General features: G+C 41.3%; 1 protein-coding gene across 5 annotated transcripts in view; it reads left to right on the forward strand.

Annotated features, from left to right (window-relative positions):
* The window catches only part of RAP1A (RAP1A, member of RAS oncogene family), a 72,944-nt gene that overhangs the window by 32,604 nt on the left and 19,158 nt on the right, over nt 1-21,182 (forward strand). For 3 of the 5 annotated variants that reach the window (XM_030561711.1, XM_030561710.1, XM_030561712.1), the window contains 2 exons: nt 4,011-4,071; nt 13,825-13,905. In XM_030561711.1, coding sequence (XP_030417571.1) covers nt 13,849-13,905 — 57 coding nt within the window. In that variant the 5' untranslated portion in view covers nt 4,011-4,071; nt 13,825-13,848. Of the gene's footprint in view, nt 1-4,010; nt 4,072-4,455; nt 4,553-13,824; nt 13,906-21,182 lie in introns of those variants that run through there. The other 2 variants (XM_030561709.1, XM_030561713.1) reach the window with 2 other exon arrangements.

Raw genomic sequence — 21,182 nt, forward strand, 5'->3', positions numbered from 1 at the left:
TTACTATGCCATTTCCCAAACTCCTGCTGACAGTGATGATAGTGGCCTACGCACAGTGAGGGAGGAACAGACTCTTCAAAACTGGGTGATTATTTTGCAGTTTGTTCTGGTGAAATTAGGCTAAGGCAAAGCCATTTCAGTTCACCTTCTGACTCGGGGCACACATCACACTGTAACCCAGATGTGGCTCTCTTCTTTAACTCCCAGTCTAATTGTACTCAGGACAGCCAAGGTCGAGGGGGTGCTGTGTGGGCCGTACAGTCGGCTCCAGGAAGGGAGTTTCTAGTGGTGGTCAGCTTCAGCAGTTGCCTTGCTTGGCTCCAAAGAAAATCCTTATCACTCATCTACCAGAAGCCTGATGGCTGTGATGTAGCCTGTGTGTGGGGAGGTGGTTGCCAAGTATGAGGAAGTGGGATCCGAAAAGCATCTTTTCACGGTGAAAGCTTGTCTGTTCAATACGTTTGTTTCTAAAAGGGCTGTTCATAAAGAGGTGCTGGGAGGTTAAAATTTAAAATTTTGTTACTAATAGCACTGCATTAAAACTAGATATTACATCTGTTTTTCACTCTGTATGCTACTTGATTACTCTTTGCACTTTGCTCCAAGAAACTATTCAGTTTCACTTTCTGGTGCATTATCCGAATGCTGCAGTAACTGATGGCAAGTGCTGCAGGAAAACAGTTTAAAACAAAAATGTTTTTTGTTACTTTTTCTTACAACTGGAGGTGAATGGTCCTATTCTGTCTTACACCAACTGAGGATCTGAACCAACATTTGTATTAATAGAGCTAAAGTCACATTGTGGGACTAAGCCAGTGGTTCTCAAACTGTCGTTCATGGAATCCCTTATGGGTGGTCCATGGAGCTGCAGCTGTTCCTGTGGTGAAGCATCTTTCAGTCTTCAAGCAGTTTCCTGCTAAATATAGCACGATTCAGGATTCCGCAAATCAGTCTGGACCGGTTTACACCAAAATGCAAAAGGCCAAAAGAATTTATTTGGCCCTTTGCATTTCCAAGAGCTTTTGGGATCCAGTAAACTCAAAAATAAAATAAAATTTAAAAAAAGCGTCTTTCTGCTCTCTGCACAGCTGTTTTGTTTATTTCAATGTTTCTTTGGTGAAGAGGCAAGTGCGATTCAGTTTAGAATCCCAAAATTAAAGGTCACCAACCTTTAAAGAAAGCTAACAATCTGAACATTGCATCAGACGAAGTGGGTATTCACCCAGGAAAACTCATGCTCCAAAACGTCCGTTAGTCTATACGGTGCCACAGGATTCTTTGCTGCTTAATCTGACCATTGGATGCAGTGTGAGGGGGAGGAGGAGGATTTGGTATTAAGTCTAAAGTCCTAGTCACAAAGAGGAAATAAACAGCACAGGTCTGAAATACTGAAGATATAATGAAGCAAGCACCACCAGGGCATTGTGTTTTGTTTTTTCTAATGTTATCTCCTTGATATTTACTGAATACTGTTTCAGATAACCACGCACCACAGGGAAGTTGCCTGACTTGAATTGGGACAGTTGGATGGGAGGTAACCTATGAATTGATATGGAGGCATGCACCATAATAAGAAAAACTTTGAGAACCACTGTCCCTAAGCACCCACCAGTCTTTTTTTTTCTTTAAGTGCCTTTTGGCTTGTAAGTCTTGTTTGTGAGGAGTCACAGGGCAAACTACAGTATAAATAGAGCTATATACAAGTTGTGGTGTCCTGTAATGTAGCCTGTGTTAATTTCACAACTGCAAGATTGTAGTATACGGAGTTGCTGTGGACTCAGGCAATAATGGAGTACACTATTGCCAACTCCATTGTTCAAAAATTGAGTTAAGCCACAGAATATCATAAGATTTAAATATATATTGGGCTTTTTATTTATATTTTGGTTTTAGAGCCTTTGGGTCCACTTGAGTACAGAAAGACTTTGGTGGGTAAAAAAGAAGAGATACTTCTGGAGCCCTCAGATTACATGAGCAGAGGCAATAAGAAAAAATATGGTATCCCGAGAGTCTCAAACACTGGCAGCATAGTGTGAATTGTTTGTGTGTACTTATGGAGAGGAGAAAACCAGGTAATTCTTGGAAGTTAACAATATTTGCTCTGAAGCATGAGCATCATGTAGTTCTCAATATGCCCTGCTAGCTTCTAAAGCGAAGGTCCAGTTTTGCCCTCCCCAGTTCTGTGGGTTAGAAATCTTCTGAAGACCTATCTCAGCTCTGTTGGGATTGGAGAGCAATGCTGTATCTGTAAATCCAGCTGTTGGAAAGCATGGTATCTTAGCATTCCTTCAATTCAGTGTTTGTTTATTGCCTTTGTTGGTTGGCCAGTGTTTTTCATTGGTTTTTGCTCGAAAGACTGACTAGTATCTAGTTATGGAGCAGCTGAATATTTCATGGCCTTTGCCTGACACTGTGGAGTTGATTTTAAGTTTAAAGAAACAGAAACAAAAACCTTTGGAGTTTTTTAGAGAGTAAATATTGGAACAAAACATAAAGCAATTGATAGAAACACTTTTTGTAAAAACCTTCCTTATGTTGTAGCACTAGTTTAGTATAAGACAATACTTTCTATACAGTTTATGCTTATTTAGCAATTTGCATAATGTGATGTAAGAATGAACAGTGGGAGGAGGTAGGCTAATGAGAACAGCATCAAATTATTTAGGCTTGCTCTAAAAGTATGTTGTTCCATTGCAATTTGGGGAAGTGTGTTGCTCTCTGAGCTTCTGGAAACCTCTGTCTAGGAGCACTGTACTTTTAATTTCTCTTTAGAGAGGAGCTTAATGACCATGATAATGATTCAGTTTCTTAATTATATATATTACAGTAATTGTATAAAGTGTTTTATGACTGAGCTTGTAAGTTATACTCTAAAACTATTTTCTACTATTTGTCTTTTCCAAATCCAATATACATTGTCTCCAATTTCAAAAGCATTTCCCATGGGTGATTTGAGATCACAAATGCAGGAGACTAGTCAACTATATTCACTTTCAGGTTTTCTAATTGACCCTGGCCTCTGGGGGATGTGCTTAACAGTAATGGTTTTGTTTAGAAAGGGACCAAGAGAAGGGTATGTGTTCAAGGCTCTTCCTTGGGTCTTTGTTCCCAGGTCTGCTGTGTTGAGGAGCTCTGCAGGACTAATACGGTCTATCCTTGGGAGGTAAAAGGGGAGAGAAAAATTAGGGACTTGGAGGACCTTGCGAAGGTTGAAGATAAACCTATGGTTATTTAACCTCTGCATTTGGCACTGGGACAACTGTTACTGAAATATTGTGTCCAGTTCTGGTGTCCACAGTTGAAGGATGTTAATAAATTGGAGAGGGTTCAGAGAAGAGCCACAGGAATGATTAAAGGATTAGAAAACATACTTCATAGTTATAGACTCATGGAGCTCAATCTATTTAGCTTAGAAAAGAGAAGGTTAAGAAGTGTATAAATACCTACCTGGGGAATAAATATTTGCTAATGGGCTTTTCAGCTTCACAAAAGGTACAACATGATCTAATGGCTGGAAGTTGAAGCTAGACAAATTGCAGACGAGAAATAAGACATATTTTTTTTAACAATGAGGATAATTAACCATGAAACAATATGCCAAGTGTCATGGTGGAGTCTTGACTGTTTTTAAATCGAGATTAGAAGTTTTTGTAAAAGAGCTCTAGGAATTATTTGGGGGAAGTTCTGTGGGCACAGGAGGACAGATTAGATGATCACAGTGGTCCCTTCTGGCCTTGGAGTATGTAAATCTATTATTTAACATGTGTTAAAACAGTCAGACTTGCATCATTCCAGAGGTGATGCCAATGCACCTTTGTGTGTTTGGGGTAGTTTGATCCCAGTAGCCAAAAGTTGTTCTGAATTCATTTGATGGAACAAAATAGTTAATGGCTTGAAATTCAAACCAAAACCATGACTGCTCTGTAAACTGTATGGTACAGTATCCTTTTAAAAACTGTTTTAAAATATTTTAAACTGCATTTTTTTTTATCCTTTCGAATCCGCTGTAGGGAGCTTGGAAAAAACCTCCAGTAGGGCTGTTAACACTGATGAGAGATCTTGTATGCCAAGGTATGAGCTTTTCATGTTCTCAGCATATATTCAAATGAAATTGCCAATTATGAAAGTGTGGGGGTTGGAGATACAAGAGGGGAAGGTTTAAGAATTACTAAATGTCTAATACAAGGGTGTTTGTTTTTTAAAAACAAACAAAAAAAAGCTCTGTTTCCTGCAGTTACAGAAAGTTGGAGGTGTGTTTTTACTCTGTCTTCATTCACAATGTTGCGAGCCATGCACTTGTGAAGGCAGCTCTATATTCTTTAAGAGGCAGTCAGCAATGTGGATACTTACTATGCTTTTAAAAAAAAGTCCTTTGTCACTGTCTTGCTTAAATGGGGGGACGTCTTCAGTCGTGCTGCACATTTCACCAGGATATGCAAAATCATCAAACCACACTTCTGCCTAGGCCTCCACACACCAAGCAATACACACATACCTAATGTTACTTGTGGCTCTGTCTGCAGTTGCTGGAGGAAGGGGGAACCAACCAAACGTAAGCCGCCTTCTTCAAACATATAAAATTATGCTCAGACAGTTATTTGTGAAAGAGCTTGTGTTACATTTCAGGTTAGTGTGAAATTCTTACACTCAACATCTGTTCAGTGGTGGGTTTGCTTATTTTTCCACCAGGCGCAGGTTAGGAATTTCCTGGTGAGTGGCTAGAGTTTTTTGAGGGCGTAGAAAAAGGGGTTGGACCAGCTGTCCATTCCAGAAGGGCTTCCCAAAGACTCTTTGTAGTTATTATAAAGTGAGAATTATTTAAATCCTCTTAATGGCTGCAAGGAAATGCTTTTGAAAATAGAGGCTGTCTGACAAATGTCTTAATTTTTTTGGTCTGCTTATACAGTGCTGCAGTACATGTATGTACCTAAGTCTTAAGTAAATTCTGTCTTAATGTCTGTGCACAAGCACATTAGCTGGTCTTACATAGCACAGAAGTGTGTGAAAATGCGATTGAGCCCTTTAGTGCAAAATTTCCTGTCTGAAGGGACATGATGTAATGGACTGGATTTCCTGGCTCCCAGTCCATTGCTCAAGTTACAATCCTGGCTCTTCCTCTGTGGCTATGGGCTAGTTACTTCTTTGTGCCTCAGTTTTTACACAGTATAAACGGTGTATTGCTTTACTTCACAGGGATGATACGAGGATTAATTAGTGGTTGTAGAGTGTTTTGAAAATGTAAAGAGCGGTTTTAAGTGCTGCATGCTGTCATTGCTCTGGGTCACCCCTTCATAGGATTGAGCCTTTAATAGTATGTTCCAGGCTTTAATCAGCCTTTTCAATTCAAACATGCATGTTTGTTTCTGTACTTGCAACAAATGCATTAAATCCTTATCTTGGTAAATGACACAATTCTTAAACCTGGAATGCCACTTCGCTTGACTTGAGCAATACATAAAATCGTCCTCTTCTGGATAGTATGCTATCTTTTACAGCACGTGAACTGTGTGAAGAGATTGTGTAATTAAAACAGGCATTCTAAGCTACTTCTGGCATCTGTCTTGCTGAAAAATGCTGTCATTTGGGATCCCAATAAATATGACAAACAATTTTCATTCTGCTTTCATGCTGAGTTAACAATCGGACAAACATACAGGCCTGATGATAATTCAATAATAATAATAATTCAATAGTTGGACCCTCACTGGGATCCTCTGAGAGCATGTTTGCAGTGATACACAGAAGGACTTTCTCGGAACAAAGAATGACTTATTTTGCCCCAAAGATACACAGTGCTTGGAGAAATAGATTTAAAATAGACAAAGAGGCCTATATGCGTTTTCACTTACCTAGTCAGCAGGAGTCCCGTCCTTTTACTTCAATGGGATCATATCTCATCAACCTTTTTGCTGCATTTTTGCTAAAAAGATTTTATTGTTGTCTTTGTCATGAGCTCCTGCAGTGCTCTTTGGGTACTTATATGCTGGAATAAAAGACCCAAGGCATGGCCATGGCTTGCCTGAGTCAGCTGACTTGAGCTCAGGCTGCAGAGCTAAAAATTGCTGAGTAGATATTTTGGCTCTGGCTTGAGCCTGAAACCAAACATCTACACAGCAGTATTATAGCCCCACAGCCTGAGCCCTGCAACCCAAGCTAGTTGATCTGGGCCAGCTGCGGTTATTTAATATCTGTGGACACATACCCTGTGTGTCTTCTCCCACATGGCCCTTATGCATGCCTTTCCCAACTCCTTGTGCAGGACACCTAATGCTTTGCTTATTTAGGCCCTCATTTGGCAAACCACTTGATCACATGCTTTAATGCCAATACTTTAGCATGTGCTTAAGTGCTTTGCTGAATAGGATGGACCTAAGCACATGGTCAAGTGCTCTGCTAAACTGGGGCTTTATGCGTGTCTTAGGCTAGGTCCACACTGCAGAAAAGTCTCTCACAGCATCGGGTCTCAGAGCCCAGGTCATCTGACTCAGACTTGCGCTATGGGACCAAGAACAGCCATGTAGATGTTCCTGTTTGGGGTGGAACCCAGGCTATGACACCCAGTGATGGGGTGGGTCACAGTGGGAGTGGGAATGTTTTCACTGCTATTTAGAGCTCCATAGCATGAGCCTAAATCAGTTGCCTAGGCTCTGAGACTCGCTGCTGTGGTGTGATTTTTGTTTAGTTTTTTGTAGTGTGGATGTACCCCATTAGACCCCCTTCTGCCAGGCTGTCTGTAGTGCATCTAATTAACTTGTATTGGGAAAAAAAAAAAAAAAAACTTGTTCCCCTTCTCCTAATTTGTCTTTAGACTGTGACTTCCGCAGGGCATGGACCATCCCTTCTTGAGTGTCTGCAAAGTACCTCGCACATTGTGGATGGTGGCATAAATAATCAGATGTCCCAGTTTTTTTGCTTTTGAGGAAGTTGTCTTTTGTGACAGTAATAATAGAAGAAAATAAGAGAGTATTTTAATTCTGGTTCTAGAAACAGGTCCTTTTAATTGCCTGGTCTTGCCCTAGTGTGTTAAAAATCATTGTTTCAAACAGCTACATTTTGATTGTTGGATGAAGACATTGGGCAAGTGAAAAACTGTAACTTGCTTAGGGAGATTAATCTTGCAATGCCAAATTCTCAGTGGCATGACAGTAATGTCAACAGACCCCGGTTGCTGGTGGTCAGGATCTAACCGGGGATTTCTGGAGCTTAATTCATGAGCCTCTACTGCATGAGCTAAAAGCCAACTGGCTGTTAGCAAAGGCTGTAGAGCAGATTCATTTTTTCTCTCTCTCTAAAAGTGGTCTTGATGCTGCTAGATGGGAGAGAACACCACACCCAAACGGTGTGTGGGTTACACGACCATGAGGTTTGTCCATTGCTACAGATAAAATCCAGACCTAGTGGATTTATAACTGCTATTCTTTAAAATTGCACTTCTGAGAGAGTCTGTAATTTAGGTTTGCTGCTTACTCCAAGAGCTGACTACCAGAAACCAGCCCTTTGCCCCTTGAGTATCTATTTTAAATAGGTAGCTTTTTCTGCATGTGTGTAGGGCAGTTCTAATTCAATTATTTGTATCCTGGCCTATTTGACTAATATACCAAATGTGCTGGTCAAAATGCTGTATACTACATATGTCTTGTAACTTAAGAGTGCTTAGTGTGATTGCCTACTGGCTTTCTTGGCCCTTTCAACTGGTTGTCTATCAAATAAGCACTTATTACTCAGTTCCCCAGAAAGGACTTGTCGTTCTTCTATATTTGTCTGTTCTTTGTTTTTAAGTGAAATCAGTGCTTGCGATAGGTGCCCAATGGAAAGCCCTGGGGACTGAAAACTTCTGTTTATCCACACCATAAACAGCAGCAATACAAGATTTCTTAAACTCCATAGCAAATGTGCTTCATCACTGAGCTGGAAGAAGTACTTTTCATGCAGAGAAATCGCTGCATACACCACGAAGGTGTAGTCACTGCTTAACAGCACATAGTACCACTACAGAAAGTTTAAGGGTGGAAATGAATGATACTGTGTTTAACTGAAACCTAAGGGGAATTTAGATATAATGAAATTATCCAAATGAAAAATTGACCGGGATATTGCATAGTAATAATGCCTATATGAAAAGACCCTAGCACTCTGTTGGTGCTGTATAAACAGATATTAATATCTTGCAAACGTGCCATGGATAATTAATCCATGTAATGGGCTGTATAAGTACCTAGATTAATCACAAGAGGTCAAGATCTTGATTTCCTATTACATCCAAAAAAAAGTAACTGGAAAATACTGTAGAAAATGAGAATTCTTGTAATACTCCCTGTCTGTAACTTCCCCACATGTGTTTTTGACTATAAAAAAAGAAGTGAAAGAGTTCATGGCTTAATCTAAGCCTTAACTTGATTACTGTGTTTTTGAATGGGAGGCACCAGAGTGTGGTGTTCTGGAAAGGAAAGGGTAGACTGGATAAAACAAGTTCCTTTTATACTTCCCTTAAAAGCCATTCCCTTTTAAATCCTAAGAATAGATCTTACTCTCTATATTACTCACAGTTAATTAAAAGAAATCCCCCTTCTTTTTTCAGTCCAAAATGGTGGCTTTGAAAAAAGGAAGCAAATGTTGCTACTCAGGGAAGTTTTCAAGTGGAAGAACTTATGTAAATAAACTGTCACAACTTCAGCCAAAAAAACATATTGCCAGCTAACTTCAGAGTATAAATATTGTTCATCTGGTTTTAGATATTTAGTTGCCATGCTGGGGGAATCCTGCACAACTGGCTTTTAGTTTCACAGTTTTTACAAAGTGGAAGTCTGTGGAAGTGGCAGGTGCTCATCAGCACTAGAGAAACAGCCCCAAGTTGTGTAAGGATGGGCACCCAAAGTTAATTTTGTTCTCAACCTCTCTGAATCAGCTGTAAAATCTGGGTGGTTGGGGAAGACAGTGATACTGAACATAGGCAAGATCTGAGCTACAGGACTTAAGATGTTCACAGCCACAGGTAGGTGAGTAAGAGTTTAGGTCAGTATAACTGCGTCGGTCCGGGGTGTAGATTTTTCACACCAGTGAGTGATGTCGTTATACCAGTATGAGTCTGTAGTGTATGCTTGGCCTTAGTATTGTTTGTATTTTGCAGCTTTGGAAAATGAGGCTCAAATCAAAATGGTGGTAGGTACAAAATCATGTAAATGAATTTGCAAAGAAAACTTGGATGCATCTTTACATTAAAAAATGGCGTACTGATTTAAACCAAAACAACCCCTGTCTGCGTCAAGTTCAGGTCCTAAGAAGAGGTACTGTGGCCCAATGGATAGGGAACTGAACTGAATGTAAGAAGAGCTCTCCCATGACTTGTTGTTTAAAAAGGTAGAGAGGACAATGTCGGGTATTTTGTTAGTCTCTGGGTTGCACGAACTTTAACTTGCCAGTCCAGTGAGGATGTACTGCTCTCCCTTTGAAAAGCGCTTGCATCTAACATTGTCAGTGAATTTCTGTATTGTCAGTGTGTTCTTTGCATTGCTGCCGTGCTCTGGCTCATTAATAACTTAAGATGCTCTTGTAATTTTTGTGCCATAGAACTCAGCCTGCCTTAGTGTTCACTCCTCCCTAGCTCACCACCACCAAAAAAAAGGACATGTGTCTTTGTAGGATCTAGTAGTTAAGATCAGGCTTTGTTGCTCTCAACTCCTGCTTTGTTGTACTTTACTTTCCCTTCCCTCCCTCCATGTTACCAAGTCCGCTGACACTATTTCCAAAATGCTAGTATCTCATGTTTAGTTACAGTTACGCAATTATATACAGACTTATGAGGACTATTCAGTTTAGGCCATTAAAGATCAGATGAGGCACAGAGGGTATTAAACCTGCTTTTAACAAGGAGAAGGGGGGGAAAAAAAGAGTTCAAGTGATCTGATACCACAGCAAAGGGGGCATAAGGGTACCTTGAGAGATGGTAGATGACTATTCTGTCTGGTATGGTAAACTTGCATTGGAACAGAGTTCCTGTCCAAAGCAGGAAGTAGAGTCCCACCTGCGAAGATGGATTTGGTTTGGCCTAGGTTTAGCAGAGTTGTGTGTGATTTAAGAGGTAGAACCTCAGGCCAGTGAGGCCATACAACATGGAGTAAGGCTTCTACTAACTAATAGCACTTAGCACGTTCAAAGTGCCTTTCTTCCATACAGCTCCAAGTGCTTTACGAAGAAGCCTCATTGCACAGAGCAGACTAAAGCGCAGAGAGGGGAAGTGACTTGCCTGAGGTGTCACAGTGATTCTTTGGCAGAGCTGGGAGTAAAACACTGGAGTGTTGACTCCCTGTCCTGTGCACCAGTGAGCACAATGACTCATTAGACAGTCTCATATTCAAGAGAATCAGCTGCAACCATTTTTTCAATGAGAGCTGCTGGGATAACCCTGCAGAGAGCTAGAGTGCTTTATCCATAGGGCCCAGTGAGCAGAGTTATTTGCAAAATATTTCTCTTTTATGTGACTGCAGATGCATCAATTGTTAAACACACTAGCCACACGAGGCACACACTAGAACTGATGTGACAGTTGGAGATTCTAATTTGTGTCCAGCATTCATGAATTATGTATCTTTGTTTAATTAAAAGGAAGTGACCAGAGGAGTAGATGGGATTTGACCTAACAGATCTCTTCTCTCTGATTTCTGTGATGTATTCTGCATCTATTACCACATGAGCATGGATGGATGGTCTATGGTTAAGGCATTGGTCTGGGACTCGAGCAAACTGGGTTCAGTAACTAGCTCTACCATAGACCTGTATGACCTTGGGCAAGTCACACAATCTCTCTGATGCAATATCTGCACCTATAAAATGGGAATAATACTTCACAAACATGCTGTGAAGATAAATTAATTGTTGCTTGAGAGTTACTCAGATCCCACAGTGAGAGGTAGGTCTCATACAAAATGGTAACTTCCAAATAATCTTACTTCTGCAAACAATTCCTGTAGGTTGTTATGGCATTGGCTCCTTAAAATAGTGACCAAGATTTTAGTTTTATTATTTTAGTTATAAAGGGCATTGATACATTAATGGCCATAAAATGTAGCCTTCTGTATAAATCAACCTGACCTAAAAATGTTTGTGGCTCATTCCTTTGTGGATTTTTGGTCTCAGAAGACAGGACTTCAGAAATACTTGTAGTAAATAATGGAGCCTAATTTTCTCCACTGACGTGTGGTAGAATCTTCTAGCTAATACGACTGGGAGCCCCATTGCAGATAATCAAATGTTGCAAATTAATGAGTAAATGAATGTATAAACAAAAAACCCTAAAGCATCACATTGCTAAAATTACTTGTATTTATTTCCACAAGTGTAGTTTAATTTCATGTGGCATTGAACTAATCTATTTTTGTTAAATGAATATACCTTTTATATGAACATTCACTTCCGTGATGAGCTCACTACAGTACTCTGAGCTGTTAAAACTCTGAGCCTTAAGGCCCTGATCCAGAAGACCTCTTCTACCACCATTACCACCACACACACATAAAGACACACCTGCACACTTTGCTAGATCAGGTGCAAGGTTGTGAGTAAGGTAGAACCATCGTAAATTTTAGTAGCTTAAAAGCGAGAAATAAATAAAACACAGAGATTGTTAGGCAAGATGAATTTTGTGTGTTACCCTCAATGTTGGATCACAGGTCAAACGTGTTATAACAAGGGTTAAAACTGAATATTTAAGCAGTAGAACTGCAGTAGGCAGACATATTGCACTTTAGGAGGAAGCTAAGCCTCTGAGTAGTACACCAGGGTCTGATTGACTTCTCTGTCACAATCCTGCCACCCAGTTATCATAAGGCAAAATGTTACATTTATAACATTCTAAAACAAAGGCTTATCCTGAAGTGACAATCCAGTCCATGCCTACTGTTCATAGCCAGTAAACATAGTAGGCTAAATTTTCAAAAATACAGGTGCTATAATCTGTTCACACCTTTATATGTATTTTAGTTTGTGCATGCAGCGTGTGACCTGCACATGCAGATTAGAGTTTGAGCAAGCTGCATGTGTTCAACAATGCATGTACAATTTTGCATGCACATTTCCAAAATCTTGCATGTTTCCATGAAGGCTGCTGCTAAGTGTTTTTTGTAGTGAGGGACTGTTCGATCCTCTAATTGAAACACATCAGACCTGTTGTTTCTGTATCACCCAGCCTGCTAATTTTAGGTAATGCCTTTAGATTTGTCTCTGTCTCATACTATGTCAGTTTTGAACTTAAAACAAATGGGGATGTACTTATGGATTCTTCATCTTGTTCAAGAACATAAACTCCAAGTAATTTAGCTACAGGGCGTCTTTGGAGTTCAGGATAAGTTTTCCATCAGTAGTACTTTGCATTCCTAGAGCAACTTTCTTGTCAAGAATTTGTATGTTACAACCTTCACCCTCATTTTATGGATGTATAAACTGAGGCACAGACAGGTTATAAATGACTTGCCCATGGTCACAGAGTGAATCAGTGGCAGAGCTGGGAACACAATCCATGCCCACTGTATACTATTAATTCCAGTGAGCAAGTTGGTTTATTTTTAAATCCTGCTACAGGGAATAAATCTTTTATTTTTACAACAAATCATAAGATTATACCTAGAAAGGCCCATAAATCATGTGGCAAAGTTAGTCTGAAATCCCTTTGAGAAACTAAACCTGTCCAGTTTCATAGCATTCATAGTTCTGAATCCTTACTTGGGAAGAAAGTGCTATTTTACTAGGACAAGAATGAACAGATAATTAGCTGGTGAGGTCATTGTTTGCTTGGGCTCTGTTGATGGGGCAGCCAAGCCTGGCTTATAATGTAAACATAGTGTAAAATGTTTATCGCTAGCTTTGTCATTCTCCTTATTTGTCAGGGCATCTTGATGAGAATGAGAAATTTTCTTGTGCTGCATAGGGAGTTGAGAGATTTCCATAAAAAGGCACAGGCATTACTTGGAAGAGCAGAGAGATTTCTGACTTGGCAGCAGTAAGTTAGGCCTGACCTTTTTCAGAAAGAAAATACTGACCTCTTAAATCATTCCCTGTTGCGGGTGGGTGGGTGAAGTAAACTCTGATGCTTATATTTCACTGGTTCAAGTTTTTTGTTTAATTGCTTGTATTTTTATGCAATTAAATGTTGGAGGAGTGAATGAAAGGTACCATAAGCAAGTAGTAATATTTTGTGCAGCTAGATTTTATGGAAGAATTGTTTCCCCTTCATAGATGGATACATATCAAAATGCCCTTTTATCGTTACAACAAAACATGCCACCATAATAACTCCGCTTTTGACCCTCTTTTTTCCCAAACACCTGAAAGAAAAGACTAACTTTGTAGTTTTCCCAGAAAGTTAACAGGTCTAAATTTTGGTGTCCCAAGGGAAGAAATGAATTCCAGAGTCAGACTCCTCACAAGTTTCCTGAAATAGGTGAATAACTGAAAGTCTTTAAAACAAATAAAGGGAAATCCCAGCCTGTATTATAACATTAAACAGAAACAATAAAAAGACTTTGTACATCTACCAGCATCCTGGTGGAAAGTACATTGTGGGTTTTTAATTTATTTTTTTTTTAATTTGAAGGTTCCAACGCTGAGTACAGTAAATTACAGACATCAAAGTACACATTTGCTTGGGTTCCCAGATTTAAAATAAAAATATTTTTGCTGCTGTTGAAGAGATTTTTGTATTTAGCTATACAAAATAGTCTATTCTACAAATAAATGTGCTATGACAGCGGTTCTTTGGGAGAACACGTAATGTTTCTGAGGTGATGCTTGCAAATGTTGCTCCTAATTCCATGCTTTCCCCCTGTTTTTCAGATTGCCTCTATTTACGACCACATCATGCGTGAGTACAAGCTAGTGGTCCTGGGTTCAGGAGGCGTTGGGAAGTCTGCTTTGGTGAGTGAGTGTTGAGTATCTGACTTGAAAATTGTGCATTGGAGGGCAGTATCAAACATTTCACCAGTGTCTCTTTGCAAATAGGATTATTTTATACTATCGGGACACTTTTGTTACTTTCTGCATACACAGCAGTTGATTGGATTACTGCTGTTGAACTGCTCAAGTTAGTTGTAAATGTATTGCATTTAAAATGACCAAATGTTTAAAGATGGAGCACTGAGATTTTTTCAGTGAAAAGACCTACACTACTATTTTATTTTCACTTTGCAGTATATAACCTAGCATATAAATATATATTTTGTAAATTGCAAATGTGTAATCTAGAATAAAATGCAGCACAGAGTGTTGGCTTGAATGCTAGTGAATTGCTGATGCCTGAGGCGCAGGGTAGCTGGCATGCCTTGAAGGCTGCGTGTTTCCCGTTGCAGATGGAACTAGACTGAAACCAGTGTGGCAAGAAACAGCCTACTGGTAGTGTGGAACAGGGGCCAGCAACCTTTCAGAAGTGGTGTGCCGAGTCTTCATTTATTTACTCTGATTCAAGGTTTTGCATACCAGTAATACATTTTAACGTTTTTAGAAAGTCTCTTTCTATAAGTCTATAATATATAATTGAACTATTGTTGTATGTAAAGTAAATTGTTAAAAATGTTTAAGAAGCTTCATTTAAAATTAAATTAAAATGCAGAGCCCCCCCTCCACCCCCCACCGGACTGGTGGCCAGGACACCGGCAGTGTGAGTGCCACTGAAAATCAGCTCGTGTGCCACCGGTTGGCTACCCCTGGTATAGAAGGATAACTGTGGACAGATGATGCTGCTCACTCTTGAAGTATGAGTGTTGCTTCTCAGTGGTTTGTGTTGCAGAGCTCACAGCAAAGCAAATGCACTGTAAAAGAGACTTCAGTCATTTGTTGTAGCTGAGCATAGGGTCAGCTATGTATCACATCTAAATCAGCCAGCTCACTACTGAAAGGAGTAGGCAGAGGGGGACTAGTGGGAACTTATTAAAACAAGCAAATTCGCCCTGCCACTTAGGGATGGGAGTAGCTATCCAATTGTTTTTAATGTAGGAAACAATAAGGTGTTAAGGATAGTAAGATTGTCTTCTCTTGCATCCTTTATTCTTAAAAATGTGTTTGTATCAAATCCTACTCTTCCATGGTAACTTCAGCAATTAATAATGAAGCTGTTCCCCACCCCCACCTCCCATCGTCCCCTAGAGTAAGTTTGTTTTTCTCATCAGGAATATAATATTTGTGATTTAGGAGTCCTGTGATAAGACTCTGACATTTTGGTGGTGTGTACAGCAGGTTAGACAAACTTTGAAGAAGTTTCCTCACTTGTAGTGTAAAAACTACATCAGTTCAGTCTTGCAGATTTTTCTTAATGAAAAACAAAAGTTTGTTTTTCCAAATATTTAACCTTTAGGTAAAAGTTAGATTTTTTTTTTCAGACTCATTAATTCCCATATCTTTTCTGTGGACGAATAAACTTGTTTTTTGTTTGTTATAAGTAATATGTATTATGGCCTGATTCTCATCTCACCTACAACACTGTAAATTGGAGGTGACTCCATTAATCAGCAGCTTTGTACCAGGGATACAATTGGAGTGAATGAATAATAATATCCAGTGTATTTAACATGAGTGTGCCTCTCGTGTGATAAACAGATATTTGGTAAGCTAAATGCCATTGTTTACATTATATAACCATACATTGCATTGTATATGGAAATATTGATCCAACATGCTGATAATAGGGAACAAAAAATTAACAATAAACAAGTCAAGATCTGATGGCATTGAGAGGTAACAAAATAGCAAATTATTTACAAACAGCCATCAGAAGAGCAGTTCTGAGATGGGTTTTAAAATAATACAGTGGAAGAGATTAAAACAGAATAGAACTATGCAACTTAGGAGGTGTACACATCTGCAGGGCATCACCAGCACTGCAACTCCCTGTTTGCAGCGCTGGCCATACTCCCGTTTTGTCTCGGGTGTAGAGGATCCAGCGCTGGTAATCAAGTGTAGACACTTACCAGCGCTTTTCTTGAGCTCCGTGGAATAAGCAGGTATCCCAGCATACCTGAGGAAGCCTCTCCTTCAAGCAGGTCTCTTTCCCTGCGGTTTGCAGGGGGGTCTGGGGAACGCGAGAGCAAACCGCGGGGAAGCTGGTCTCCTTCCCTGGTTTGCTCTCGCGTTCCCCGAATCCCCCGTGCAAGCAGGTCTCCTTCCCTGCGGTTTGCTCTCGCGTTCCCCGAACAAGCAGGTCTCCTTCCCTGCGGTTTGCAGGGGGGTTCGGGGAACGCGAGAGCAAACCGCGGGGAAGCTGGTCTCCTTCCCTGCGGTTTGCTCTCGCGTTCCCCGAACCCCCGAGCAAGCAGTTCTCCTTTCCTGCGGTTTGCTCTCGCGTTCCCCAAACCCCCGAGCAAGCAGGTCTCCTTCCCTGCGGTTTGCAGGGGGGTTCGGGGAACGCGAGAGCAAACCGCGGGGAAGCTGGTCTCCTTCCCTGCGGTTTGCTCTCGCGTTCCCCGAACCCCCGAGCAAGCAGTTCTCCTTCCCTGCGGTTTGCTCTCGCGTTCCCCGAACCCCCGAGCAAGCAGGTCTCCTTCCCTGCGGTTTGCAGGGGGGTTCGGGGAACGCGAGAGCAAACCGCGGGGAAGCTGGTCTCCTTCCCTGCGGTTTGCTCTCGCGTTCCCCGAACCCCCCGTGCAAGCAGGTCTCCTTTCCTGCGGTTTGCTCTCGCGTTCCCCAAACCCCCGAGCAAGCAGGTCTCCTTCCCTGCGGTTTGCAGGGGGGTTCGGGGAACGCGAGAGCAAACCGCGGGGAAGCTGGTCTCCTTCCCTGCGGTTTGCTCTCGCGTTCCCCGAACCCCCGAGCAAGCAGTTCTCCTTCCCTGCGGTTTGCTCTCGCGTTCCCCGAACCCCCGAGCAAGCAGGTCTCCTTCCCTGCGGTTTGCAGGGGGGTTCGGGGAACGCGAGAGCAAACCGCGGGGAAGCTGGTCTCCTTCCCTGCGGTTTGCTCTCGCGTTCCCCGAACCCCCCTTGAAGCCGCCCAACAGCGCTGCAGTGTGGCCTCATCTAACACCACTTGCAGCGCTGGTTGCTGTAAGTGTGGCCACTCTGCAGCGCTGGCCCTATACAGCTGTACTAATACAGCTGTAACAACCAGCGCTGCAAAATTGTAGATGTAGACATACCCTGAATGACAGTTTAGAATACAATGTGGTGGTGTTTCACTGCAAAGCCTCCTTTCTTGTTTTGACTCTTAATTCCCAATATAATGCTGATTGTGCAACACTTCTCCTTGCCCTGCCCTCTGGCACTAATGGCCATATAACAGAAAGTCCTTAATACACTTCTACCCTGCTATACCGCGACCCAATATAACGCGAGTTCGCATATAGCGCAGTAGCAGCAGGGCTCCGGCGGCGCTTTAAAGGGTCTGGGGCTCTGGCTGCTGCAGGGAGCCCCGAGCCCTTTAAATCACCGCTGCAGCCCTGCCGCCGCTACCCTGATATAAAGGCGTTTCACTGCTGGGGGCTTATTCCTTCACCCTCTCACTTCCCTGGTGCTTCTAGCATGAAGAGAGAATACCCGAAGTCCAAAGGCGCAAACAGTCTGATGTTTGTTGGGGTGAACTTCCAGCAAGCATGATTCCAGTTTCCTTCCTTAGTGTCCCCCTTCCCAGCTCTGACACCACAGAGCCTTGCCTGTGTCCTTGTTCCTGTTCCCATCCCCTGTTCCCATTCCCCCCTTTAGCAAAATATGATCCCAATTCCCCCTCCCCCATCCCCAGTCCCTGTTCCCATTTCCCCTTACTTCATGATTGACTGCAGACTATATAGTAAAACTTGAGTTCTGTTTAGCTATACCATAACCAATCATTTTACTGAAATTTAACTAACCAATCCTAACATATTGTAGCATGGTTATTTAACCAATTATATCCCACCACCTTAATTGGTTTACACCCAACAAAATTAATTGTACAGCAGACAGAAACAATCACAGAACCAGACAGAGATTATACAGACAAACAATAGGGAAGTGGAGACTAGTGTGATAGAACAATACAGAAATGAGGATTTCACATCCCAGCTATTGATAAGTGAGTTCTTTCCAGACAGGATGCTATCAAACTAAGTTTCCTTTTACATCTTCTAGGCTCTTCCCTTTCTCTGGAGGTGATAGGAATATCAGGGTATGGCTACACTTGAAATTTCAAAGTGCTGCCACGGCAGCGCTGTGAAGTGCGAGTGTAGTCGGAGCGCCAGCGCTGGGAGGCTGCACGTAAATCACATCCCTTACGGGTGTAGCTTGCAGCGCTAGGAGCCGCGCTCCCAGCGCTGCAGCACTGATTACACTGAGGCTTTACAGCGCTGTATCTTGCACGCTCAGGGGGTTGTTTTTTCACACCCCTGAGCGCGAAAGTTGCAGTGCTGTAAAGTGCCAGTGTAGCCATGGCCTCAGGACAGGATTGTATTCCTAACAACCCAGTAGCACCTTACTTCAATGTGACTAGTTTGGAATGTGAGGATGTGACCATACACTTCCCAGCTTATGGCTGCCTCTGCTGCTAGCTGAAGGCCTTAGCCTGTCACAGTAAGAGAAGGCCATTACACAGACAGACAGTGATTTTGATTCTTTCTTTTATACCTCTATAACGAGCTAAGTGGTAAGAATACACCTAAATTCTTAAAGTATAGGCCTTTGCAGACAGGCTTGAATATCTATATCCTAACATTCACCTATAACGTGGTAGGGATTTTTGGCTCCCCACGACTGTGTTATATTGGGGTAGAGGTGTAGTAACTAATGCACAATTATTTTAAAGCTTTCTTTTAATAGTCATCTGTTTTGTGATGGACTTCTGCTCCTTTCTAATGGCAAGCAAGATCCTTTGCCCAATCAGTGAGAAAGTAAAGTTAGCAGCATCTGGCTGCAAATGGTCATATATATAATTGGAAAAACACAAAATGAGCAAACATGCAAGCTCTATGCTAAGGGAGAGTAATATAAGTAACGGAGCAAGGTGTGGCTGGGAGCCAGAAACTTATGAATTCTCCTCCTGTCTGCCTCAATTACTTTACATATAAAGTGAGGGTACTTACCTACCTCACAGGAGTGTTGTGGAGACCAGCAAATATCAGTAAAGTGCTTGGAAGGTGAAAAGTACTAGGTAACAAATAGAGCCACAATGTAAATACAGTGATGTTTCTATGTAATGGGCAGTCTTGGACCTGGTGAAAACAAGGAACTTTATTTTCAGAAGTGTTGATCCCTGCAGCTCCCAGCGTGTTTGGTTGGAGCTGCGGTTGAATAGTTTCTTCTGAAAACAAGACCCTGTGGATTCAGTTAATAACTTTCTTCCATTAGGTGCACCATATGTTTGATTACAAAACAAGCTGTATTGGGATATTACATTAGAAGAAGAGGTTCGGAGTGGTCTGCCAGGTTCTAGCACCTTTGTGGTGAAGACTAACTTACAAACATGGGGAAACTATTAACAGTATATAAATGAGATGCAGTTGGTTTTTTGAATCATGACTGGATCACATTTTCCAGTGTTAGCCTCTTAACCAAAAACTAAGTCTTTGTACCTTTTTTGGTAGTAACCATTAAGAAGTCTCCGGATATAATCACCACAATCTAAAGGAGTTCTGCCTGTTGTGGTAGGGCTCCTGTTGCCTTCTGTAACACCATGGCTGATTGCATTACCGATGATCTCATTGGAAGTGTTATTTCTGAGATCTTCTCTCTGAAGAGACCTTTGAGACAACAAACATACAGTGTGATAGGGAAATGGTTGAGAAGAGACTTTAAGTCTTTCTAGACCAGTGGTTTTCAACCTTTTAAAAATTTCAAATGGAGGTGCATACTGTACCTCTTTGGAAATGTTAGACATAGTCTGCAGACCCACAGAGGTCCGGGGACCACAGATTGAAAACCACTGTTCTAGACTGCAGAATAAGCTTAGCTTTTGAGTGAGGGCGCGTGCCTCTCATCTGCAGGAAATCTTCTCAAGCATGAAAGCTAGAAAATTGTTTTCTTGCAAGTTTAAAAGAAATCAGTGGGCATTTTGTATTCTCCAGAATACAATGATGCCTTTTCGAGATATCTGGCCGTGTGCTACTCTTTCAAAATCTGAAACCACATATTTAGGAGCAAAAGTATGTTGTGTGGGTGGGTGGGTGTGTGTGTGAGAGAGAGAGATGAGGCACAGAGGTTGCTGCTACCTATATTTATGTAGCAATTCAGAGACAGATTAGCATTAGAATTTAGTAGTTCCTGGTTCACAGACCTAAGCTTATCTAGTAGATTATGTAGCAGTATCTGGTTAAAACAAAAAATCTGCCACTCTGAAAGTAGAGCAGTTCCAAATTTCTCAAATAGTGACCGGCAGAGATCTGGCTGGTCGCACTTGCTGCTACATTTTCCTTATTTCTCGCTATTAAATCACATTAAAAGAAACTAAAAGCCTCACTCTTCTATGTAAGCAAATGCTGTGGTTGTTACAGGGATGCTCTGCGATCACAAATGGAAAAGGAAATATCTAAAGCACATGCCTTTCTATTAAGATATGCTCCATACTATGAAAGACACTTGCAAAGCCCTGGAATAGGTGAAAGTGAATTTCATCTCTCTCACAGGGCAAAAGTAGAAAACCGTAGCGTGGTTGGTGGAAAAGCATACGTTTCCATCCGAAAGCCCTAAAACAACGGTTAAAATATAGGGTCCTTTACAAATTTAAGATAAATACTGGATATCCAGATACCAGCCATGTCAAAAGCTTCCCATCCTAGTTTCGCTCTGAGTGCGTGCACAGGAGAAGAAAGAACTTCAGTTTTAAAACAAGTGGTATCTCCTTTCTTCTATTTTAATATAACTTGTGGTTGTTGAATGTATGTTGCACTGTTCTAGTTGGTTTTTATTCTTTTTTGATTTTTATAAAAACAATTACTAAAAGATGAATGATTTACAGATAGTTTCTAAATGTGCCATTCTGAAATCTTGCTGGATCTCTTTGTCGGTATTGACATTTTATTTATTTGTATTATCTTAGCACCGTGGAGTCCTAATCATGGACCTGGACCCCACTGTGCTAGATACTGCACAAACAAAGAACAAAAAAACCCTGTCCCTGCCCTAAAGAGATTATAGTCTAAGTTACTGCATTTTAATAAGACCATGATACTCTAAATGAAACTTAGACTTCAAATACAGAGGCTCTCACAGATCTACTTTACAGTGTTGCCACCTTTCCAGATT

The sequence above is a fragment of the Gopherus evgoodei genome, chromosome 4 (assembly GCF_007399415.2).
Source record: "Gopherus evgoodei ecotype Sinaloan lineage chromosome 4, rGopEvg1_v1.p, whole genome shotgun sequence".
Classification (NCBI taxonomy): domain Eukaryota; kingdom Metazoa; phylum Chordata; order Testudines; family Testudinidae; genus Gopherus; species Gopherus evgoodei.